This window comes from Balaenoptera borealis (assembly GCF_965194805.1).
Source record: "Balaenoptera borealis genome assembly, chromosome: 1".
Classification (NCBI taxonomy): domain Eukaryota; kingdom Metazoa; phylum Chordata; class Mammalia; order Artiodactyla; family Balaenopteridae; genus Balaenoptera; species Balaenoptera borealis.
Genome location: NC_138860.1, coordinates 119,111,259 through 119,135,073, shown reverse-complemented (window position 1 = coordinate 119,135,073; position 23,815 = coordinate 119,111,259). Strand labels below are relative to the sequence as shown.

Below are 23,815 nucleotides of genomic sequence, written 5' to 3'. Positions count from 1 at the left end.
GAAGACTGGTACTTTTTTGAATTTGTGCATTAAAAAAAATCTTGCAGTTGGAATTGCTGGGTAGTCTTGTAACTAAATTAAGAGCCAAACATTACTAAATATTAATCCTACACAGAGATGGTCTGTTCAGTAGGAAATTAAAGATTGGGCCAAAGACAAAGAAAGTATGTTGTCATCTAAGGTGTTTGTAGATGATTAATTGAGTTGGTGTCATAAAAAGGAAAAAAAAAAAAATCACTCTTCCACCAATGCCCAGAATTCAAATATAATAAGACTAGAAGCATTCTATGCTATTTTCAAAATTAACTTACTCATATTATTTTATGTAAATATAAGTACCTCATAAATCAACAGACTTCCTGTTCTCATAATAGGAAAGGCGAATGAATTTCATATTTATTCTTTAGAGTATATGTAAAATTGTGCTTTCTCTTTTGTCTGGCTAGCTTTGAAAAATAGAACAGCCCACTTGAAATCAGATCCATTTAAAACAATGAATTCCATTCATTGGGATTGTACCACTTCATAGACTACAAGAGAAGGTAATCTAATTCTTTAGATAACAGAAAATTTTAAATGTGCCATTATAGTCCAAACACTCATTTTTTATTCAAATGAAGCTGAAGGACAGTCATCACAATACTTTGTTAGTTCTAACTTTGTTAGAGAGGGTAGCTTTAAAATACAAACACAGATTTAGAGAGTTAAGTCTTTTTTTTTTTAACCAAGAAATTTAAATTCACTAAAATCTGGAATTTTGCTTTGGGAGGAAAGTAAGATTTTGGCTTGAGTCTCTGTATTTGAAAGCCATTATGGGACAGTTCACTACATTTGCATTGTAAAAGTCTCTAAAAAAATGTAGTGGTTTGCAATTGGTTTTGACTTGACTTGCTCCAACTTTTTCTTTATAGTTTCCATAGTTTCATGTCTGAGAGACCAATTAATGAATTAGCTGGTTAAGTAAAATTAATATTTAACTTAATTTATAAAAGACTTCAAAGTAATAGAAGGCTTTTGTATAATAATGGGAGTCAGGAAATAAAGTTTCTAGTGTTGGTTCTGTTGCTAACTAGTTCTGTGATCTTAGGTAACTCATAATCCCTCTGGGACCTGAATTTCTTCGTCTGAAAAATGAGAGGGTTGTCCAAACGATTTTAAAGGGCATTTCCAAATCTAAAAAACAAATTTAAAGCTTTGCAAAAACAAGATGAGGGCAATTCCATAGGATCCACCTGGCCATTCAAAGTGTCCCTAGTGAGTAACACATAGTCAGTGATTTTTCTTGTAGCAATCATTACTATCTGAAATTCAAAGAGGCTTTTTAATGTAACCTCGGACTGTACACCAGCATTGCCCAAAGTGGGAAAAGAACTAATTCTCATGGATTATACAGAATTTAAACCATGGCTCCTCAAGACCTTTCAGCTCCAATACCCAGGGAGAGCTGACCATATAGGCTGGAGCTGCAGTTGTCTAGTAAGAATATTTTATTTTCGTTGGCATAATTTTAACAAATACTAAGAAACATAAAAAAATTTCTTCTTCCTGAGATATGTCAAAAAAGGAAAAAGAAAACATTGAGAATATGAAAGTACTAATTGTAAAGGATTAGAAATTTTAGGATCAAACCTTGGGAGAGCATTTGCATCCTTAGGCACTTAATGCAAATATAAGGAAGTCACATGAAAGTAGTAGCAGTGTTCTAGGTTCATGGTTTTTTCCACTACTTTTTCCAATTTGGGTATTAAAAATTCTAAGCGAATGAGACAACTGTATTCTTCCTTTGAATTTCTTTTTAAAATTAAGGCTTGCCTTCAATGGGATTTTTTTTTTTTTAATAAATTTATTTATTTATTTTTGGCTGCATTGGGTCTTTGTTGCTGTGCGCAGGCTTTCTCTGGTTGTGGAGAGAGGGGGTTACTCTTCGTTGCAGTGTGTGGGCTTCTCACTGTGGTGGCTTCTCTTGTTGTGGAGCACAGGCTCTAGGGCACACGGGCTTCAGTAGTTGTGGTACATGGGCTCAGTAATTGTGGCTCACAGGCTTAGTTGCTTCGCAGCATGTGGGATCTTCCTGGAACAGGGCTCGAACCCATGCCCCCTGCATTGGCAGGTGGATTTTTAACCACTGTGCCACCAGGTAAGTCCCAATGGGATATTTGTATTTACTATTTATTAGTCCTTATTTATTAAGGAGCCTGACATTAAGTTACTAGGTAGTTGCCAAGACTATTTAAAATGGCTTCTATGTGATATCCGACTCAACTCAATTTTATTACTAACTCCCACAAATGGGAAACACAAGTATGGGTGAAGGCAGTTTAACAAATTAGGAGAAACATGGTCTCAAATTCATTACTTTTTATCAATCCTCACCTAATTTATTATTAAAATACAGTACATTTTCTAAAGAATTTAATTTTAAATCAGTAGCAGGTAAAGTCAGAATGCCATGAAAAGTAGGGCAGCAAGGAAGTGATGGTACAAATTACAAATCCAGTTGTTACATAAGGTTGAGGCAACGTTTATTGGTATATAGGGAGAGAGGTGGCTAAATTCAATAACTCAACAGATTTTTAGTTCGCCTGATAACAAATAATTGACTTGTGTTATGGAAAAAAATCTTTTAAACCAATTGTGAGTCTGTGTCATATAGTTAAACTATTTCTACCCCTACCTTACTACAGCAACTAAATAGGTATGACTGCTAAAATTTTGCTCTGCAGTGCTGGTTTTAAGGCTAGTCGGTATTTCTGCCTGAAACCCCAAGGAAGGACAATGAGTTTGGGACAACTCTAGGCAATTTTCTCAAAGCCAGAGTAGTCTGCTGGTAAAGGGAACTTTGGATGGCAGTCGAAACACACGAATTAATCAATAATGATGTTTTAGCACAAATATTAACAAACACCCTGTTTAGAGGCCTGTGGTGATTCTTGCTCTGAAAGAATGAATGATCATTTAAGTTACAATGAACAGCAACTCCTTGTGCCCCTGTTTTCTCACGCCAGCAATAAGTTTCAAATTGTCTTAATGATTTCAACTTACTTCAGATCCTCTCTCTCCTTTTAGTCCTTGTTCACCCCGGTCACCTGGCTCACCCTTTAATAGGAACCAAAACAGAAATCACATATAAAGCAGACACCAAATAAGATATGTTAACATTAATGTTTTTAAATGCCAGAATTACAAAGAATGCTTTCAAAACATACTGGGGGCCCTTGTTGTCCAGTGACACCTCTTGGTCCTGGTATACCCATGTGACCCTATGAATAAAAAAGGTTATATTATTAGAATAAATAAAGACATGTGACTTAGAGAATAGAGTATTATCACTTAAAGTGGTAGCAAAATGTTGCAAAATTCAATTTAAATATTATAGAGATTATTCTTCTCTCTTGGAAAGAGTATAGAACATAATAGCCACTGAATATAATGATGACTGAGAAAGAGTGTAGAGTTTTGTTTTTTTTTTCCATATAGGTTGAATGGTGGCCCTCCAAAAGACATCTATGCCCTAATCCTCAGAAACTGTGAATGTGATCTTATTTGGAGAAAAGGGTCTTTGCAAATATCATTAAATTAAGGATCTTAGAGGGCGATTATCCTGGATTATCCATGTGGGCCCTAAATCCACTGACAAGTGTCCTTGCAATAGACACAGAGAGAGAGAGATGGATACAAACCAAGGAGAAGGCCATGTGAAGACAAAGGCAGAGGCTGGAGTGATGCAGCCACAAGGGAGGTTGTTAGCCACCAGAAGCTGGAAGAAGCAAGAAAGGATTCTTCCCTAGAGCCTACGGTGGGAGCACAGCCCTGATGATATCTTGCTTTTGGATTTCTGGCCTCCACAACCGTGAGAGAATAAATTTCTGTTGTTTTAAGCCACCTGGTCTATGGTAATTTGTTATGGCAGGCTCAGGAAACTAATAGAGCAAATAACGAATGAATAAAGAGTTTGAGAACAAATTTCTTTTTTCAACCCTTTTCCAGTGTACTATGGTCTCCATTTTTACAAACTAAGGTCACAGCCATTTAGATAGTAGATTTACTGGGCTGAAGACTGGTAGTCGTTACTGCATATGCCAAGACATCAATGATTCTGACTTCAGCGATCTGTCATCACCCCAGTTCTCCTAGGAAGGAATGCTGGCCTACCACATTTTTACACCTTTCAAGTGTGTAAACAGAAGCTAGCAACAACCTAGGGGCATGTCAGGTGAGAGTTACGTAGGAAGAATTCCACACGTAATCTCTTTTATCCCCTTCCCTACTGTCCTCTTCCCTTCAGATTCCTTTCTTCCTGTGTATTACAGAAAGAATGCCATAGGAAGGACAGTTATTAGGCTCATCTCCTTTTTCTGGGCTAGGAGAAGAAGGGATTACATACTTAAGGCTAACAATATTTATTCTCCCAGAAAGATCAGTTGAAACCTTCTTTGTTTGCATTCTGTGAGGCAAATGTTCATGGTTTTAAGATTCAACTTCCTGATAAAGTAAATGAATCCTGTTTAAGGGAGAGAACAGTTGCAAGACAGAAAGGTTATTTTGGAAAGCTTTCTATATAGCACACAGCCATAACTAAAGACGATTCCTACGTGTGACCTTTACCAACAGAACATGAACAGAGTCAGCAAGTAACAGAATCAGGTCAATCAAGAGGGAGCTTTATTCAAGTAAATATGATTATTGTAGGTCACTTATTAAGCCAGCTCAGGAGAGAAGCAATTGGTGAAAAGCTGGGGTTACAAAGTGAAGTGAGAGTAAGCATACTGAATAAACTACAAAACTTAAAACCGTCATGGCCTATTATGGTTTTGCCACCACTCTATCTGTAGTTTTACAGAGACCTTTTCAGAATGATCATAGAATAGCCAACTGCCTCTCCTGGCTTTGTGATGTTTGGATACAAATCTTACGAAAACCAAACTTGTTTTCTAGGAGCTTCACTATAATTCCTTTGGTCCTTTCCATCCCAATAAAAATTGAGAGACTGTTTTTCTGCAGTGGTAAAAATTATAAATATTAGGTTTTTTATAATATTATCATAAAGCTATGTGGGCAAGATTACAGGAAGTGATTGATTTTTCCTGATGATATTAGTGGTGAGATGAGTTGGATGAGTTGGAGAGGATTTTATATGGGAAGTTATAATAAGTTGAATTTTAAAGGATGAGTGTTCCAGGCAGTAAAGTAAAAGGAAGGCGTTCTGCAGAGGAAACAGCATGGGAGAATAAATGGAGGTTGATCTAACACAACATGTTAAGTGGAGAATGGATTTGAGAGGGCTATGACTGGGGATAGGGAGTCTAGTTAGTAAGCTATTAAAATAATTCAGGCAAAAAATGATGAAAGCCTAAGCTAAAGTAGGGCAAAGTGGATAGACTCCAGAGATATTTAAGAGGCCAAAAGAAGTAGCCAATTGACGTTGAGAAATGAGAGGATAGAGAAAGGAGAGAAAGAGGAGGGAGAGGAGGGAGGAAAGAGAAAGCAAGAGAGACAGAAAGAGAGACAGAGGGAGATAGAAAGAGGGAAGATTCATTTACTAGACATCTGGATGTCTGGTGGTACTATTCACTGAACTAAGGACATAAAAAGAGGAGGATCAGATTTGGACAGCATGATGATACTATGGTTTGGGACATGCTGTGTTTTCTGTGATGATGTCCAATAGCTATTTGGATATGTATGTCTGATGCTAAGGAATGAAGGCCAATTGAGGATTTAGTTGTTATTTTATTGTATGCACAAAATTCTATGGCCTTTGCCAAACCAAAGTAAAAAGGAGTTTAAGATAGTACATAATTTATTCAGTGTATTTCTAGGGCTTTGGCTCACATTAGTTTAGCCTGACTTAATCTGTGTGTTTCTGCTCATATCTTTAAAAAGTGAATGTTGACATATTCTTATTCATACCATGTCCTCTGACTCTCTCTCAAGCCTCAAATGAATTTATCTTGACCTATGTGATGTACAGTTTTCTGGATGATGGCTATTTCACTATATCTGCTTTTATACTGATTAAATATTCTTATTTTGTATATGTGATATCCATGGAGTCAGGGACTGTGTCTTGGGTGCCCCGTGTTATATTCATAGCTCCCAGTCCATGGCAGATACTAAAATATATGCTGAAGGGACCAGAGATTTAATTATATGTAACACATAAAATGTGTCATATACAATGATGCCTAATAATGATTTACTGATGATAATGAGCAAGACACTTGACTTTTATGATTTTCCGTTTCTTCAAGAGGAAAAAAGAACAAAGGATGGTGAGAAGGATTACAAAATGTCTTTCAATTGTTCATAGCCAAATGGAAACAAAATTTTCATTACCCATTCCATTTTTTTTTCTCCAAGAGGATAATCATGAGTTCACCACAACCGTAAGAATATTTGTGAACATAAAAGTGTTTTTAAAAGCTTGGTGATTATTCAACCATAAAAAGGAATGAAGAATTGATACATTCTACAACATGGATGAACCTTCAAAACATTATGTAAAGTGAAAGAAGCCAGACACAAAAGGCTATACATTGTATGATTCCATTTATATGAAAGATACAGAATAGATAAATCAATAGAGATAGAAAGCAGAGTAGTGGTTGTCAGAGGTTGGGAGAAGGAGAGTAACTGTTTAATGGGCATGGGGCTTCCTCTTCAGGGTGATGAAAATGTTCTGGAACTAGGCAGTGTGTGATGGTTGTACAATATTGCCAATATACAACACTAAGTGTCTCTGAATTGTACAATTTAAAATGGTTAAAATGGTAAATTTTATGTATGTGCATTTTAGCACAATTAAAAAGAGATTACAATAATTCTGACCATCAGTTTACTAGAGTGAAATGATAGTGTCTATAATGCCCATATAGAAAAGCAAACATTTAAAAATATCACCTAAAGCTACAACAGAATAATCTAACTCTAAATAAAGCATGGTTCCCCTGTATGAATCAAACTTGTGCTTGGAAAAACATGGAAGGGGACAAGTGTGGGTATTTCGTGACTTTGAGATGTCTAAGCAATGAAGCTACTGTGATTGTCTGGCGCTCAATGGCTTTTTAAAATAGATCTATCAACAAATGATAAAATGACTCCTAAAGCCTAAGAAATAGGATGGAATAAGACAGAAAGGAAAACGTGGCTCACACTAGCTCATGAAACATCTATAATTGAAGACTTAATCAGGACTATTTATGGAATGAAGAAGGAAAGACAGATTCCATAACGAGCCTAGGGAAAAGTTTTCCTCTGATGAAGGATTTCTGAAGAATGTATGACTATCTAGAAAAATGGGGGCAGGATTTTTCTTTTCCTAGCCAGGTGAAGAGATTCTTTTCTTCTCCCAATAGAATAGTTAATCGTTTGTTTGCCAACAGACAATGCTGATGTAGCTAGTGACTGTAGTTGGTAGAGGCCAAAAGAAGATATTATTAGAACCTGATTTTCCTGAGACTGTGTGGAGAAGTTATGCACAGAAAAAGTTAAAGAAGTTTAAGAAACTTCTCAAATTATGCTGGAAGCAGTGGGTTGGTTTCTCAACCCCAAGAAAAGCTAATTTCAAGTAAATCTACTTGGATTCCTTGCATTAGGAAACACTGTAGATACAAATGTTATGTAAATTGGAGACAGAACATATAAAAACCTTCTAAAATATGTTCCTCTGAAAATAGAAAAAATATAAGATGGCCATCCCCAGAATTTCACAAGCATTTAGAACTACCTTCAACATTTGTTTCAAAGAGAGTTTTGGGAAGTGAAAGTTGATTTTTCAGATTTCAGGCCTGAGATAAATCAGTGTATTAATGATAATTATCTACCTACCAGCTTGTCCCTTCAATCTGGCAATGTAAGTCTTCATTGCAGACATGATCACAGAAATTTTACATAGAAAGGTGTATACTGGATCAAATAACCCACCAATTCATTGTTAAAAATGAATTATGTTTACATACATATTATATACTATTATGTACAGGGCTCAAAACAAGACACTGTACAAGAAGGAAAGAAGTCATATTCAGGACTTCCCTGGTGGCGCAGTGGTTTAGAATCTGCCTGCCAATGCAGGGGACACGGGTTCGAGCCCTGGTTCGGGAAGATCCCACATGCTGTGGAGCAACAAAGCCCATTTGCCACAACTACTGAGCCTGCACTCTAGAGCCCACAAGCCACAACTACTGAGCCTGAGCGCCTAGAGCCCGTGCTCTGCAACAAGAGAAGCCATGGCAATGAGAAGCCAGCGCACCGCAACGAAGAGTAGCCCCTGCTTGCTGCAACTAGAGAAAGCCCGCGCACATCAACGAAGACCCAATGCAGCCAAAAATAAAGTAAATTAATTAATTAATTTTTAAAAAGTCATATTCAAATTGAGGAGCTAAGATATCTGCACATTAAAAATAATTAGCAAAAACTATAATAGCAGAAGATTGTAAAATATTTGTACTGAATGACTTCTATCAACAATAAATACTGTAGGACTTCAGAAGAGGGAAAGATTGCTGTTAGCATAGACAGGGGAAAAGGGAGTTTGAATTAGATTATAAAGGACAGCCAGGATTTATGTAAGTAAAGATTACATAATTTTTTGAGCAGGCAGAGAATGTTGTGAGCGAAGGAGTAAGACAAGAACTATAGGGAGAGAGTCAGCAAATGACCATTTTGTTTAGCATATGACATTATAAACAGAAAGGGACGAGATATAGGGCAAGAATACAGAACACGCTCAATACAAATGTGCTAATAAATAATGACACTGAATAAATTCTATACATAGCCTAATATAATTTGAGCTGATAAAGCTGGTCTCTTAAAATCCTTCTAAGAATGGAAGAGGGTAAGAATTGACATAAGAATATAATGGCATTTATCCATCCATTTGACAACTCTTTAATGAATTTCTACTATATACCAGGAACTCTGTGTTCTAGAAACTGGGGATATAATGATGAAAAAGACAAGAGTCTTATTCTCATGGATCTTATATTTTGTTGGGGGAATATAGACAATAAAAAAAACCCAAGTGTATAAAAAGGTGGTAAGATAATATAGATAGCATTAAATGTCAGAAAGTAAATCGAGAAATGAGATATAAAGTGACAGACAGAAAGGACAGTTAGAGAAGGCCTCTCAGAAAGTAACATTTCGGTTGAGAGTTGAATGATGAGACAAAGCAGCAGTGGAAGGAGATGATGGTAATTTTAGAAAGAAGGAACAGAAAATACGAAGAGCTTCTTCTGGGATCCAAAACATGACATTACTAATTATCTCAATGATGCTTATTTTCATTTGCAACTGAGCAGAACCACAGAGAACCCTATTCAAATTTAGAAGCAAGGTGTGAAATTTACAGTAATTACCTTATATCCCTCTGCTCCGGGCTCTCCTCTCTCTCCTTGTTCCCCCATTGGACCCTACAGAGACCACAGGCAAAAACAATCAATGGGTCTAAGTATTTGTGAATGCAGATGATACAGTTAATGTGGAATATTTTTTCCCTAAAAATATGAAACCAAATGTACAACAGTTTGTTTAGTTCCACTAAATATTTTCAAAGGATTGGATTTTAGTGACACCAAGAACGTCATAACACTGAATTATTTAAAGAGAATCTCATAATGATTCTGCTAGAAAAAATATTGAAAAAACAAAGTCCAAACAATGTGAATTTTCAGATGAGTAAAGTATGTTATATAAGATATCAAAATAACTTTCATTTTTATTTAATGTTAAAATGATTGAAAAAAATTTAAGCAGGACCAGTCACTTAATTAATTCCATTAATTAGAAAATATTATCTTTAATCATCTTTTAAAAAGTATCTAATAGCTAATCTTACTTTACCATTAGAAATTATATTATTAGAAATTATATTATTTATTCTTTACTCTGTGAAATTCTAATTATTAAGATATAAATTAACCTAAAAGAAATTACATTTATTCATTTTAATCCTTAAGGCAGAAACTTAGAAACTTGTACTTTTAACTTTTTCTAAACATTCCTAATATAAAATCTTTGATATGATAAGATGTTCAAATTATCTACTCTAAAATGCACTTGAAAAATCAATTATCACATATTAGGACCTACTGTTTGAAAAGAAACTTAAATTGAAATTATTAGCAAAACCATAAAATTTATTATGGACCATTAATGGATAATTTTAACTTACTCCTGTGTGGATAAAGATATTAGACATAATGTAAAGACAATAATCTCTGACTCTGCTTTAATTATTTAGAATATTCTTGGATTAATTTTCACACCTGTCCCATGTCTACTAGATAAAATGACCATTGTTATACTAGACTTTTAATACATTTATTATATTTCAGTGACATTCTTTGACCCTGGAATACCAGAATCTGGGGAAAACAAGCACTACTATACTTCACTTGCCCACATTTTACCATTTACTTTAAAAAAAAAAAATTTACTGGAGTATAGTTGATTTACAATGTTGTGTTAGTTTCTGCTGTACAGCAAAGTGACTCAGTTATACATATACATATATCCACTCTTTTTTAGATTCTTTTCTCATATAGGTCATTACAGAGTATTGAGAAAAGTTCCCTGTGCTGTACAGTCCTTATTAGTTATATCTATTTTATATACAGTGGTGTGTACATGTCAATCCCAGTCTCCCAATTTATCTGCCCCCCTCCCCCCGCTTTCCCCTCTGGTAATCATAAGTTTGTTTTCTACATCTGTGACTCTATTTCTGTTTTGTAAATAAGTTCATTTGTATCATTTTTTTTAGATTCCACATGTAAGTGATATCATATGATATTTGTCTTTATCTGAATTACTTCACTCAGTATGACAATCTCTAGGTCCATTCATGTTGCTGCAAATGGCATTATTTCATTCTGTTTTATGGCTGAGTTAATATTCCATTGTGTATTTCTGCACAATTTCCATATTGTTGTCTCTCAGAGGTTTAGAGAGACTAGAATACATTTGATAAAGAATTTTAAAAATATCATTCCATCTCTTAACGATTTATTTCCTAAATTTACATAAGTTTTGGGGTAACTTGGAATTCTTTTTCTTCAACTGAGGTATACTTGATATACAATATTATGTAAGTTTCAGGTGTACAACATAGTGATTCACAATTTTTAAAGGTTATATTCCATTTATAGTAATTATAAAATGTTGGCTATATTACCTGTGTCGTACAATATATCCTTGTAGCTTATTTATTTTATACATGGCAGTTTGTACCTTTTAATCCCCTAAACCTATCTTGCCTCTCCCCCCTCCTCCCTCCCCACTAGTAACCACTAGTTTGCTCTCTATATCTGTGAGTCTGCTTCTTTTTTGTTGTATTCTATTCACTATTTTGTTTCATTTTTAGATTCCACATATAAGTGATGTCATACAGCATTTGTCTTTCTCTGTCTGATTTATTTCACTTAGCACAATAATCTCCACATACTACATATATACGCACATACACTATATATATACACACACACATACTATATCTTCTTTATCAATTCATCTGTTGATGGACACTTAGGTTGCTTTCATTATCTTGGTAATCGTAAACATTGCTGCTATGGACATTGGGGTGCACATATCTTTTCTGATTAGAGTTTTAATTTTTTTTCCGGATATATACCCAGGAATGGAATTGCTGGCTCATATGGTAGTGCTATTTTTAGTTTTTTGAGAAACCCCCATACTGTTTTGCACAGTGGCTGCACCAATTTACATTCCCACCAACAGTGCACAAGGTTCCCTTTTCTCCACATCCTCACCAACATTTGTAATTTGTGGTCTTTTTGATGATACCCATTCTGACAGGTGTGAGGTGATATCTCATTGTGGTTTTGATTTGCATTTCCCTGATGATTAGTGATGTTGAGCAACATTTCATGTGCCTGTTGGCCATCTGTATGTCTTCTTTGGAAAAATGTCTATTCAGGTCTTCTGCTTATTTTTTAATTGGGTTGTTTGTTTATTTGCTGTTGAGTTGTATGAAATGCTTATATATTTTGGATATTAGCCCCTTGTTGGTCATATTATTTGAAAGTATTTTCTTTATTCAGAAGGTGTCTTTTCATTTTTTTGATCGTTTCTGATAAAGAATTTTCTATATTCTTATTAGATGAGTTTGCCTCTATATAAGTTGGCTTGATTTTATCAGAAAAACTCTAGAATCTTTCCTATTTCTAAAACAAAGTATACCTTTCAACAATCTCCAAAGAGCCAGATCAAAATATCAGGAGTGACTATATATTCTGATTCTTCTGTTTTAGGATTCTTTTATCCTATATGATATCATGTGAAATATGGAAAATTTAACCAATTATATTTATTTCTGTGAACTAGGTATTTTTGTTTTACCCATTTAATTTACATATAGCCTTTAAGATTGTTTTAATCAAACATGAACAGAGAGACAGTTATTCAGATAATAAAAGATATAATAGCTACTTTAAAAAAATCATGGTTACAGCTAGTCCTTAAAATACTTATTAGAAGACTATAGACTGATAATCTTTAAAGAACAGTGGCTCTAATAACCAGTTAGATGAGTTTTGAAATCATTTGGTAACTGTGTATAAACTACTATAGAAAAGGAGGATACAGATTAGATTTTAAAAAATCCGTTAGAAATAAATCTGAATTTGATGTATAAAGAAGTATCTTCCCTAAATGTCTAGAGTGTGTGATTTTTTGATAATCTCTGTAAAAAAGTTGTCATGAATTTAATGCCAAAAGTTAGATTTGGAAAGTTACTGTTTTAAACTTCTATATTATGCTAAGGATCTTGACCTGAATATAAACAGTTTTTATATTTAGATTATGTGACTGCAAATACTGCTCTCGTATAAAACCATGTTATAAAACTAACTAAATAAAACTCCTTGAAAAGATGTAATTGGTGTTGTGAATCTATTGTAGTAACTGTGTTTTATCTCAAAACATCAAAATAATTTTAGGAAAAACCTACTGGTTCACCTCGAGGCCCAGGTGGTCCTAGGACTGTGTTATCTTCTCCTGGATAACCCTATGATGAAGATGATTTATAAAGAAAACTAAATTAATAAAATGAACTTTGAAATATGAAGCCTATTATTTCCTAATATGTTATAAAATATGCAATCTGGTTTTATCTTTTTCAAATGAAAAACTTTTACCTACAAAACTTAGCACATGATAATTTATACACGGTTGTAATTCATACATGGTTCTCTTTGGAAGTGTCATTCTGCTTTAATTACATAAAAAGCAGCTTACTAATTTTCTCAAAATGTCAGTTTTCCAATGATACTACAAATCAAGAGGAGTACTGCTGCAGTTATTCTTAATTCATAAAAAAATTTACTATAGGGGCTTCCCTGGTGGCGCAGTGGTTGAGAGTCTGCCTGCCAATGCAGGGGACGCGGGTTCGCGCCCTGGTCTGGGAGGATACCATATGCCGCGGAGCAACTGGGCCCGTGAGCCACAACTACTGAGCCTGCGCGTCTGAAGCCTGTGCCCCGCAACAAGAGAGGCTGCGACGGTGAAAGGCCCGCGCACCGCGATGAAGAGTGGCCCCGCTTGCTGCAATTAGAGAAAGCCCTCGCACAGAAGCTAAGACCCAACACAGCCAAAAATAAATAAATAAATAAAATGCTGGCTTAACTCCTAGAGAGTTTAAAAAAAAAAATTTACTATAAATGTATATAGTTAGTCATTTAATCTATAGTCTCACAATTGCTTTCAGTAAGTAATATTAGTTTTACAAACTTTTACAGATTGCAAAGTACTCTAACATATATCATTTCACCTCAATCTTGAAACAACCTATCAAAGACTTTTTAATAATTTAAGTTTTTGCCCCTTGATATTTATTTTTCTTCTAGAATTTATAATACTTCCCAAGCTGAAAGTGCTTTTTTTATTCTTTGAAAATGTTTCCATACATACTTTCAGAAAGAACACATGAATTCAATGTTTAATTTTTTGATAAATAAGTCAATATATTCATACACACCTTTTCTCCTTTAGGTCCTGGCAACCCAGAAAGTCCTGGTTGACCTTCATGGCCCTAACAGAAGGACAAGTAAGTAGACAGTCTCCATATCATTTGTATGTGCTCTACCTAATACCATCATGGCCACACTATTAGATATTGCACTATTCTGAAAGAAGAACAGGATTCACTCTACAGGGGCATGAGACCTAAATATGTTAGAAAGGTTTATCAGGAAATTTCATCTGAATTTATATATTTGGGACGACATCTTCATGTAATGTTTTTATGCAAATATACACTTCTCATTTCCAATTAGAAATGCTTACCCTATATCCTGGAATTCCTGGTTCTCCAGCAGGTCCCATCAATCCTAAATGTCCCTAAAAACAAAGTAAACGTTAGAAAGAAAACAGACGATTGTTTAAATCATTAACCTTGTATTCCTATTATTTAAAATTTAGATTTTTAAGGTATATTTTACCAAGTCTGAAATGGGAAAACAAAACATAATTCTCCAACTTTCATCTTATTTTACTTCTGAACCACGTAAGTTCCACAAAAATATGTTTCTTTGGTTTACTTCTGGTATGAACATCCTTAATCATATTAAGAGAAATACTTTCAGTTGCCAGAATGCTGTAGGCTTCCAGCAAATTCTTGGAAATGTAGTTTGTATCTGTCAAAGTTTGTGGTAAACATGCATCACTAAATACTAGAGATTGAATTCTGATAGTTTTTAGTATTGTTATGATAGGATCAATAACTCTGTACTCACTGATAGTTTCAGATGCTTTGATGAACACAGTTTCAGCTCTGGTCAAAGTTGTTAAAATAGAATTGGTTGACAACTTATGTGTGATATTCACCCTATTAATTACTCTTATTATCAATATCACACAGATGAGGAAACATATAAGTTAAAGGCAAATCTGTAAATGTTCCTAAACTACTGAAAAGATAACTCAGATAACTGAAAAAAGCGAAAATAACACTCTTAAAAATGTCCTATCTTTCATATTATCAAAGTTTCCATATCAACTCTCCGCTTTGAGTGCCAAAATAAATAGGAGATAAGGAAATTAAGGCACAGAATAAGTATGTGACTAGCCAAATACCACACTAACCAGTAGTTCTAATCAATGTAATAAGTAAGAATAATAAATATGAGGAGATGATATGATTATTTACCTAAGACACTGATGAAAGAAATTAAAGATGATACCAACAGATGGAGAGATATACCATGTTCTTGGATTGGAAGAATCAATATTGTGAAAATGACTATACTACCCAAAGCAATCTACAGATTCAATGCAATCCCTATCAAATTACCAATGGCATTTTTTACAGAACTAGAACAAATCATCTTAAAATTTGTATGGAGACACAAAAGACCCCGAATAGCCAAAGCAGTCTTGAGGGAAAAAAACGGAGCTGGAGGAATTGGACTCCCTGACTTCAGACTATACTACAAAGCTACAGTAATCAAGGCAATATGGTACTGGCACAAAAACAGAAACTTAGATCAATGGAACAAGATGGAGAGCCCAGAGATTAACCCACGCACCTATGGTCAACTAATCTATGACAAAGGAGGCAAAGATATACAATGGAGAAAAGACAGTCTCTTCAATAAGTGGTGCTGGGAAAACTGGACAGCTACATGTAAAAGAATGAAATTAGAATACTCCCTAACACCATACACAAAAATAAACTCAAAATGGATTAGAGACCTAAATATAAGACTGGACACTATAAAACTCTTAGAGGAAAACATAGGAAGAACACTCTTTGACATAAATCACAGCAAGATCTTTTTTGATCCACCTCCTAGAGTAATGGAAATAAAAACAAAAATAAACAAGTGGGACCTAATGAAACTTCAAAGCTTTTGCACAGCAAAGGAAACCATAAACAAGACGAAAAGACAACCCTCAGAATGGGAGAAAATATTTGCAAATGGATCAACGGACAAAGGATTAATCTCCAAAATATATAAACAGCTCATTCAGCTCAATATTAAAGAAACAAACACCCCAATCCAAAAATGGGCAGAAGACCTAAATAGACATTTCTCCAAAGAAGACATACAGACGGCCACGAAGCACATGAAAAGATGCTCAACATCACTAATTATTAGAGAAATGCAAATCAAAACTACAATGAGGTATCACCTCACTCCTTTTAGAATGGGCATCATCAGAAAATCTACAAACAACAAATGCTGGAGAGGGTGTGGAGAAAAGGGAACCCTCTTGCACTGTTGGTGGGAATGTAAATTGATACAGCCACTATGGAGAACAATATGGAGGTTCCTTAAAAGACTAAAAATAGAATTACCATATGACCCAGCAATCCCACTACTGGGCATATACCCAGAGAAAACCACAATTCAAAAAGTCACATGCACCCGAATGTTCATTGCAGCACTATTTACAATAGCCAGGTCATGGAAGCAACCTAAATGCCCATCAACAGACGAATGGATAAAGAAGTTGTGGTATATATATACAATGGAATATTATTCAGCCATAAAAAGGAACGAAATTGAGTCATTTGTTGGGACGTGGATGGATCTAGAGACTGTCATACAGAGTGAAGTAAGTCAGAAAGAGAAAAACAAATATCGTATATTAATGCATGTATGTGGAACCTAGAAAAATGGTACAGATGAGCCAGTTTGCAGGGCAGAAGTTGAGACACAGATGTAGAGAATGGACATATGGACACCAAGGGGGGAAAACTGCAGTGGGGTGGGGATGGTGGTGTGCTGAATTGGGCGATTGGGATTGAAATGTATACACTGATGTGTATAAAATTGATGCCTAATAAGAACCTGCAGTATAAAAAAACAAACAAAACAACTAATACTAAACTTTCATTGGGCTATTTGTATGGAAATATGTTAATATAAATGTTTCAGACATTACATGAAATTTCTAAAAATCTTATATTTGTATTTGTATGGAAATATGTATGGAAATATGTTAATATAAATGTTTCAGACATTAAAAAAAAAAAAAAAAAGAACCCTGAGAATCATCAAAATTCATTCAAATGAATATAAAGTTTTAAAAAAAGATTTTATACACAGCACAATTAGAAGATGTAATAGAAAAAGGATTACCTTAAAAACAACAAAATCTGTAAGAAACTAACAATGAACCTAATAAGACAGATGTTAAGAACAGACATAAAGAAAATAACAAAACTTTATTGAAGGATATACAAGATATAAGTAAATAAAAAGACATATGGTGTTTCTACAATGAATGATTCAATATTAAAGGAACTTGCTGAGTTGATTCTGAAGTTCACATGAAAGAGGAAAGAGATCATAGTAAGAGCCAAATTTTTCAGAAATATAAATTATGAAGTATTTGCCCTAATAGATCTCAAATGATACTGTAATGATACAGTTATTTAAATGGTGTGGTACTGACCTAGGAACACACTAAAAAATCGAGAAAAGAAAATAGAGAAAATGAAAACAGACCATTATTTAAGAGTAGCTTACAGTAAGGGTAGCATTTCAGAAAGTGGGAAATAGATTGTTTATTAAATAGTATTGGGGCTTCCCTGGTGGCGCAGTAGTTAAGAATCCACCTGCCAATGCAGGGGACACAGGTTCCAGACCTGGTCCGGGAAGATCCCACATGCTGTGGAACAACTAAGCCTGTGTGCCACAACTACTGAGCCTGTGTGCCACAACTACTGAAGCCTGCACACCTAGAGCCCGTGCTCTGCAGCAAGAGAAGCCACCACAATGAGAAGTCCGCGCACCACAACAAAGAGTAACCTCCGCTTGCCACAACTAGAAAAAGCTGCGCACAGCAACGAAGGCCCAAAGCAGCCATAAATAAATAAATAAATTTAAATAAATAAATAAATAAATTTAAATAAATAAATAGTACTGAGACAACTGGCTAAGAATTTGGGAAAAAGAAAAATTAGTCCTTTACAACTTATATCATAGCAAACAAAACAAAACAAAACAAAAACTCTGTATGCTTTAAAAGGGTTAAGGGTAAAAATAAAGCTATAAAAATAGTAAAAGAAGGATATGGAAGAATATTTTTATGTACTTTATGTAGGGAAGTCATTTCTAATGAACAAATAAAACCTAGAATGTAAACAAAAAGACTGACAAATTTGAGTGTAATAATTAAAACCTCTGTCCAGTGAAAGATACTATAAACAATATTAAAAGATAAATGACAGAAAGGGAAATATATTTGTAATATATTAGCAACATCTTTAACAAAAACATATTATCTAAACTATGTAAGGTATTATTGAATTTAAGAAAAAGACAACAACCTAATAGGAAAACATGTAAAGTGCATATGAACAGGTAACTTCTAGAGGAAAAAATACAAATTACTTAGTTGCAATCAGGAAAATGTAAGAAAGAAAATGAGATACACTTTTTCATTTATCAGATTGGCAAACATCAAAAGGATTAATATGAAGTATTCTCGGTGGTGGGCATGTAAATTTGGTGAAACCTCTTGGGAAGGTAGTTTGGAAACGTGTCAAAATTTAAAAAATGACTATTCTTTTTAGAGAAAATCCAAAGTAGGAGCCTACTTTGAAGACAATACTCTTTGGATCAATTCATTCTCAAGTTTATTAAAAATTAATTACATTATCTCGACATAATAAAGGCCACATATTACAAGCCCACAGCTAACATCATACTCAATGGTGAAAAGCTGAAAGTATTTCCTCCAAGATAAGGAACAAGACAAGAATGCCCACTCTCATCACTTTTATTCAACATAGTGTTGGGAGTCCTAGCCACAGGAATCAGACAAAAAAAAAAAAAAAAAAAAAAAGGAAAAAAGAAAAAAGAAGCAAAAGGAATCCAAATTGGAAGGAAAAAGTAAAACTGTCACTGTTTACAGATGACATGATACTATACAAAGAAAATCCTGAAGATGCCATCAAAAAAACTACTAGAGCTCATCAATGAATTTGGTAAAGTTGCAGGATACAAAGTTAATATACAGAAATATGTTGCACCAACAACAAACAATCAGAAAGAGAAATTAAGAAAAACATCCCATTTACCTCTGCATCAAAAAGAATAGAATAAATCTAACTAAGGAGGTAAAAGACCTGTACTCAGAAAACTATAAGACACTGAAGAAAAGAAACTGAAAACAACACAAACAGATGGGAAGATATACTGTGTTCATGGATTGGAAGAATTAATATTGTTAAAATGATCATACTACCCAAGGCAATCTACAGATTCGATGCAATATCTATCAGAATACCAGTGGCATTCTTCACAGAACTAGAACACATAATTTTAAAATTTGTATGGAAAACACAAAAGACCCCAAATAGCCAAAATTGATTTTTTTTTCAAGATTTTCAATCAACTTCAAGATTGCTTGAGAAAGAAAAACAAAGCTGGAGGTATCACACTCCCTGATTTCAAACAATACTGTACAAAGCTACAGTAATCAAAACAGTATGGTACAGGCAAAAAAACAGACACATAGATCAATGCAACAAAATAGAGAGTCCAGAAATGAACCCATACTTCTATGGGCAATTAATCTATGACCAAGGACTCAAGAATACACAGAGGGAAAAGACAGCCTCTTCAATAAACGGTGCTGAGAAAACTGGACAGCTACATACAAAAGAATCAAACTGGACTACTCTCACACCATGCACAAAAATACATTCATTAAAGACTTAAATGTAAGACCTGAAACCATAGACTTCTAGAAGAAAACATATGCAGTGTGCTCTTTAACACTGGTCTTAGTAATATTTTTTTTGGATATGTATCAGGCCAAATAAACAAAAGCAAAAATAAACAAATAGACAATATCAAACAAAAAAGCTTTTGTTCAGCCAAGGAAACTACCAATAAAACAAAAAGGCCACCTACTGAATGGGAGAAGTAGCAAACAATAAATCTGATAGGGGGTTAATATCCAAAATATACAAAGAACTCATACAACTCAACATCAAAAAAACAAACAACCCAATTTAAAAATGGGCATAGGATCTAAACAGACATTTTTCCAAAGAAGACATACAGATAGCCTACAGACACATGAAAAGATGCTCAACATCACTAATCATCAGGGAAACGCAAATCAAAATCACAATGACATATCACCTCACACCTGTCAGAATGGCTACTGTCAAAAAGACAAAAAATAACACGTGTTGGTGAGGATGTGGAGAAAAGGGAACCCTTGTGCACTGTTGGTAGGAATGTAAATTGGTGCAGCCACTATGGAAAACAGTATGGAGGCTCCTCAAAAAATTAAAATTAAAAATAGAACTACCATATAATCCAGCAATTCTACTCCCAAGTATTTATCCAAATAAAATGGAAACACTAATTAGAAAAGATATAAGCACCTCTATGTTCATTGCAGCATTGTTTACAATAGCCAACATATGGAAGCAACCTAAGTGCCCATCAATAGATGAATGGATAAAGAAGATATGGTAAAAATATACTATGGCATATTACTCAGCCATAAAAAGAATGAAATCGTGACATTTGTGACAACATGGATGGACCTAGAGGTTATTATGCTAAGTGAAATAAATCAAACAAATACAGTGTGATATAACTTATATGTGGAGTCTAAAAAACAAAACAAATGACAAACAGAAAACAAAAACAGAGTTATAGATACAGAGAACAAGTAGGTGGTTGCCAGAAGGCAGGGTGATGGCAGGAGGAAAGACATAGGTAAGGGAGACTATTTTCCAGTTGCAAGATAAATGAGTCACGGTTATGAAATGTACAGTGTGGGGAATACAGTCAATAAATATGTGATATTTTTGTATGTGCAATATTGTAACTAGACATAACTAGACTTATTGTGGTGACTGTTTTGAAATGTATAGAAATATTGAACACTATGTTGTGTAAAAGGAACTACTCTAGTGTTGTAAGTCAATTATACTTCAAAAAAAAAAAAAAACCAACTCATAGAAAAAGAGGTCAGATTTGTGGTTACCAGAGGTGGAGGGTAGGGGATGGGAAACTGGATGAAGACAGTCAAAAGGGACAATCTTCTAGTTCTAAGATAAATAAGTACTCAGGATATATGTACAACATGATAAACATAATTATCACTACTACATGTTATATATGAAACTTAAGAGAGTAAATCCCAAGAGTTCTCATCACAAAGAAAAATATGTATTTTTTCTGTTTAATTTTATATCTGTATGAGATGATGGATATTCACTAAACTTATTGTGATGATCATTTCATGATGTATGTAAATCAAAGCATTATGCCGTACACTTTAAACTTATACATGCTATATGTCAATTATATCTCAATAAAACTGGAAAAATATTTAAAAATCAATCACATTATATAATGTTTTTGAATGCATAAGCCAAAGATAGGAAAATATTAGTAATTAAAATAAAAGGAAGTAAGAATGACCTGGAATAGTAAGATGGCAGTAAGGAATGGAACACTTAAAATGAGCCTGAGGGGGCTTCCCTGGTGGCGCAGTGGTTGAGAATCCGCCTGCCAATGCAGGGGACACGGGTTCGAGCCCTGGTCTGGGAAGATCCCACATGCCGCGGAGCGACTAGGCCCCTGAGCCACAGCTACTGAGCATGCGCGTCTGGAGCCTGTGCTCCGCAACAAGAGAGGCCACGATAGTGAGAGGCCCGCGCACCGCGATGAAGAGTGGCCCCCGCTTGCCACAACTAGAGAAAGCCCTCGCAGAGAAACGAAGACCCAACTCAGCCATAAATAAATAAATAAAAAAAAAATTAAAATGGAGATTTCTTAAAAAAAAAAAAAAAAAAAAATGAGCCTGAGGGAAACATTCCTCAGACAACAGATGGATTATGCAATGCTCTCCGGAAGGCCTTCGTGAAAAGTCACCTGTGACATTTAAATAGAGACTAGTGAATACATATGCATTTTGTAAATAAGTTTATGAAAGAGTCAAAAGACTAAATTGGATAATCTCTTAAATATTTTGCAACTCTTCTGCTGTGACTTTCTGAACAGGTCCAAATATATTAGCAATATAATTTTGCTATTACAGGTTCAAAAGCATCATGCTACCTTGTTTCCAACATCATGTAAAAGTCATACAAAAGATTCAAAATTAGTAGATGTTTTGGAGACTTACCACAGCTGGTTAGAAAAATAATCTCCAGATAAGCATGTGGAGTCCAAGCATATAAAGAAAACCCATTTTCAAGTAATTTTCAAAGCAATTTGTCAACCATGACAGCATAATTTTATACAGATATTAAATCCTGATTTCAAGTACAAGGCATATAAACTTTCCTACTTCGGAGTTATAATCTGATTTTTTAAAACCTTATTTCATATTTTATTTCCATTTTGAGATTTTCTTCCCCCTTTCCTCTTTCACGTCCAGAAACCACTAAGCCATTTAAGTTCTGTGGAATGCTTACAATTCTCCACAACCCATGGTGGTAGATTATTTTCAATGGAACTATTGCTTTCTCTGTAAAATTAATCAAGGGACAGAGCCTTTAGGACATGGGTACATTTCTTTTCCATCCACAGTGAACTCAGTTCTGGAGACAAATCAAATACTGACCACAGCACCTCTAGTTCCTCTGGCACCTTTAGGACCACTTTCCCCAATTTGTCCAGGAGCACCTCTGCTTCCAGTTTCTCCTGTGGGCCCCATTTGTCCTTTATCACCCTGTGGATGCCATTAGTAAGAGAGAAAAGTAAGAAAAAAACAAACTTATACTCAGATTAATTAACTATATCATATACCTGAATGGCTCCAGAGGATATTCTGTAAGCAAAATTCTATAAATAGTAACTTTGCTTTAACTTAATAGTACTACAGACCACCACTGACAATAATAACATACCATCGCTACCTACGTTACCTTAAAGATATAATTAAAAGTAATTTTGGAAAAAAGAATATTAAAAACTTTGGCCAAACAAGCAGGGAAGATATGGTGCTCACGTTGAGTTACAAATAACCAATTTATTATTTTGAAATTTGTTATGCATTTATGTACGAATGCATGCATGCATGTATTTATTCCTGACATGAGAAAACACAGGCCCTGTGAGAAACCTATTTCTACAGAGAATTTCAATCCCCCAAAGATCTGTCTAATGCAAAAAGGCTCTAGTGTACAGTTCTGTATACTCAGTATCATCACTTACTTGGTTGGAGTTTGTTTTTAAAAATCTGTAACGTGTTTGTATGATTTTACATCTTTCTGAAAACTAGTTACCTTCTGTTTTCCAATAGGCTAACTAATCATTCTCTAATACCAAAGTACAGCTGCTTTTAAACATTAAATGTTATAATTCATTTTCTGCATGTTGGAACCAACCTCTTCTATTATTGATAATCAAGTAGACACAAAGAAAAATTAAACAGCGATCACAGTCAGGAAATTTTTGGTTATTCATAATAATTCACAGGCTTTCCCAAAGACACAGGCTGTTGTAAGGACCTGCACTGTCCTACTTGTAAAATCATTTAGACATGACATTATGTTTGATGAAAAGACACTTCAATATTGGGCTTATTTTCATGGGTAAGAATGGCAACTAAAATTTACCTCATTCACTTTTATCTTTTATTATCTTATACTGCCCCAAAATTATGAAAAAGATGGACGAGGTGCATATTCACAGAAATGGCAGATCCGATTTTGGGAACTAGAATATGGTGTAATTTGTAGTTAATTATAGTAAATATATTCAAAACTGTTGTAGTACAACGTGAAAATCATTTTTATGTCTCACCAATACTTGAACAAATTATTGACTCTATCCAAGGATGAATTATTTATTATAATGTGCTAAAT

General features: G+C 34.5%; 1 protein-coding gene across 1 annotated transcript in view; it reads right to left on the bottom strand.

Moving 5' to 3' along the window:
* Nucleotides 1–23,815, bottom strand: part of COL24A1 (collagen type XXIV alpha 1 chain) — a 412,921-nt gene that overhangs the window by 69,854 nt on the left and 319,252 nt on the right. The window contains exons 42-48 of the mRNA XM_082408071.1: nucleotides 22,570–22,677; nucleotides 14,305–14,358; nucleotides 13,997–14,050; nucleotides 12,971–13,027; nucleotides 9,363–9,416; nucleotides 3,207–3,260; nucleotides 3,043–3,096 (exon numbers count right to left, since the gene is read on the bottom strand). Of these exons, the coding sequence (XP_082264197.1) occupies nucleotides 3,043–3,096; nucleotides 3,207–3,260; nucleotides 9,363–9,416; nucleotides 12,971–13,027; nucleotides 13,997–14,050; nucleotides 14,305–14,358; nucleotides 22,570–22,677 (435 nt within the window). The remainder of the gene's footprint in view (nucleotides 1–3,042; nucleotides 3,097–3,206; nucleotides 3,261–9,362; nucleotides 9,417–12,970; nucleotides 13,028–13,996; nucleotides 14,051–14,304; nucleotides 14,359–22,569; nucleotides 22,678–23,815) is intronic.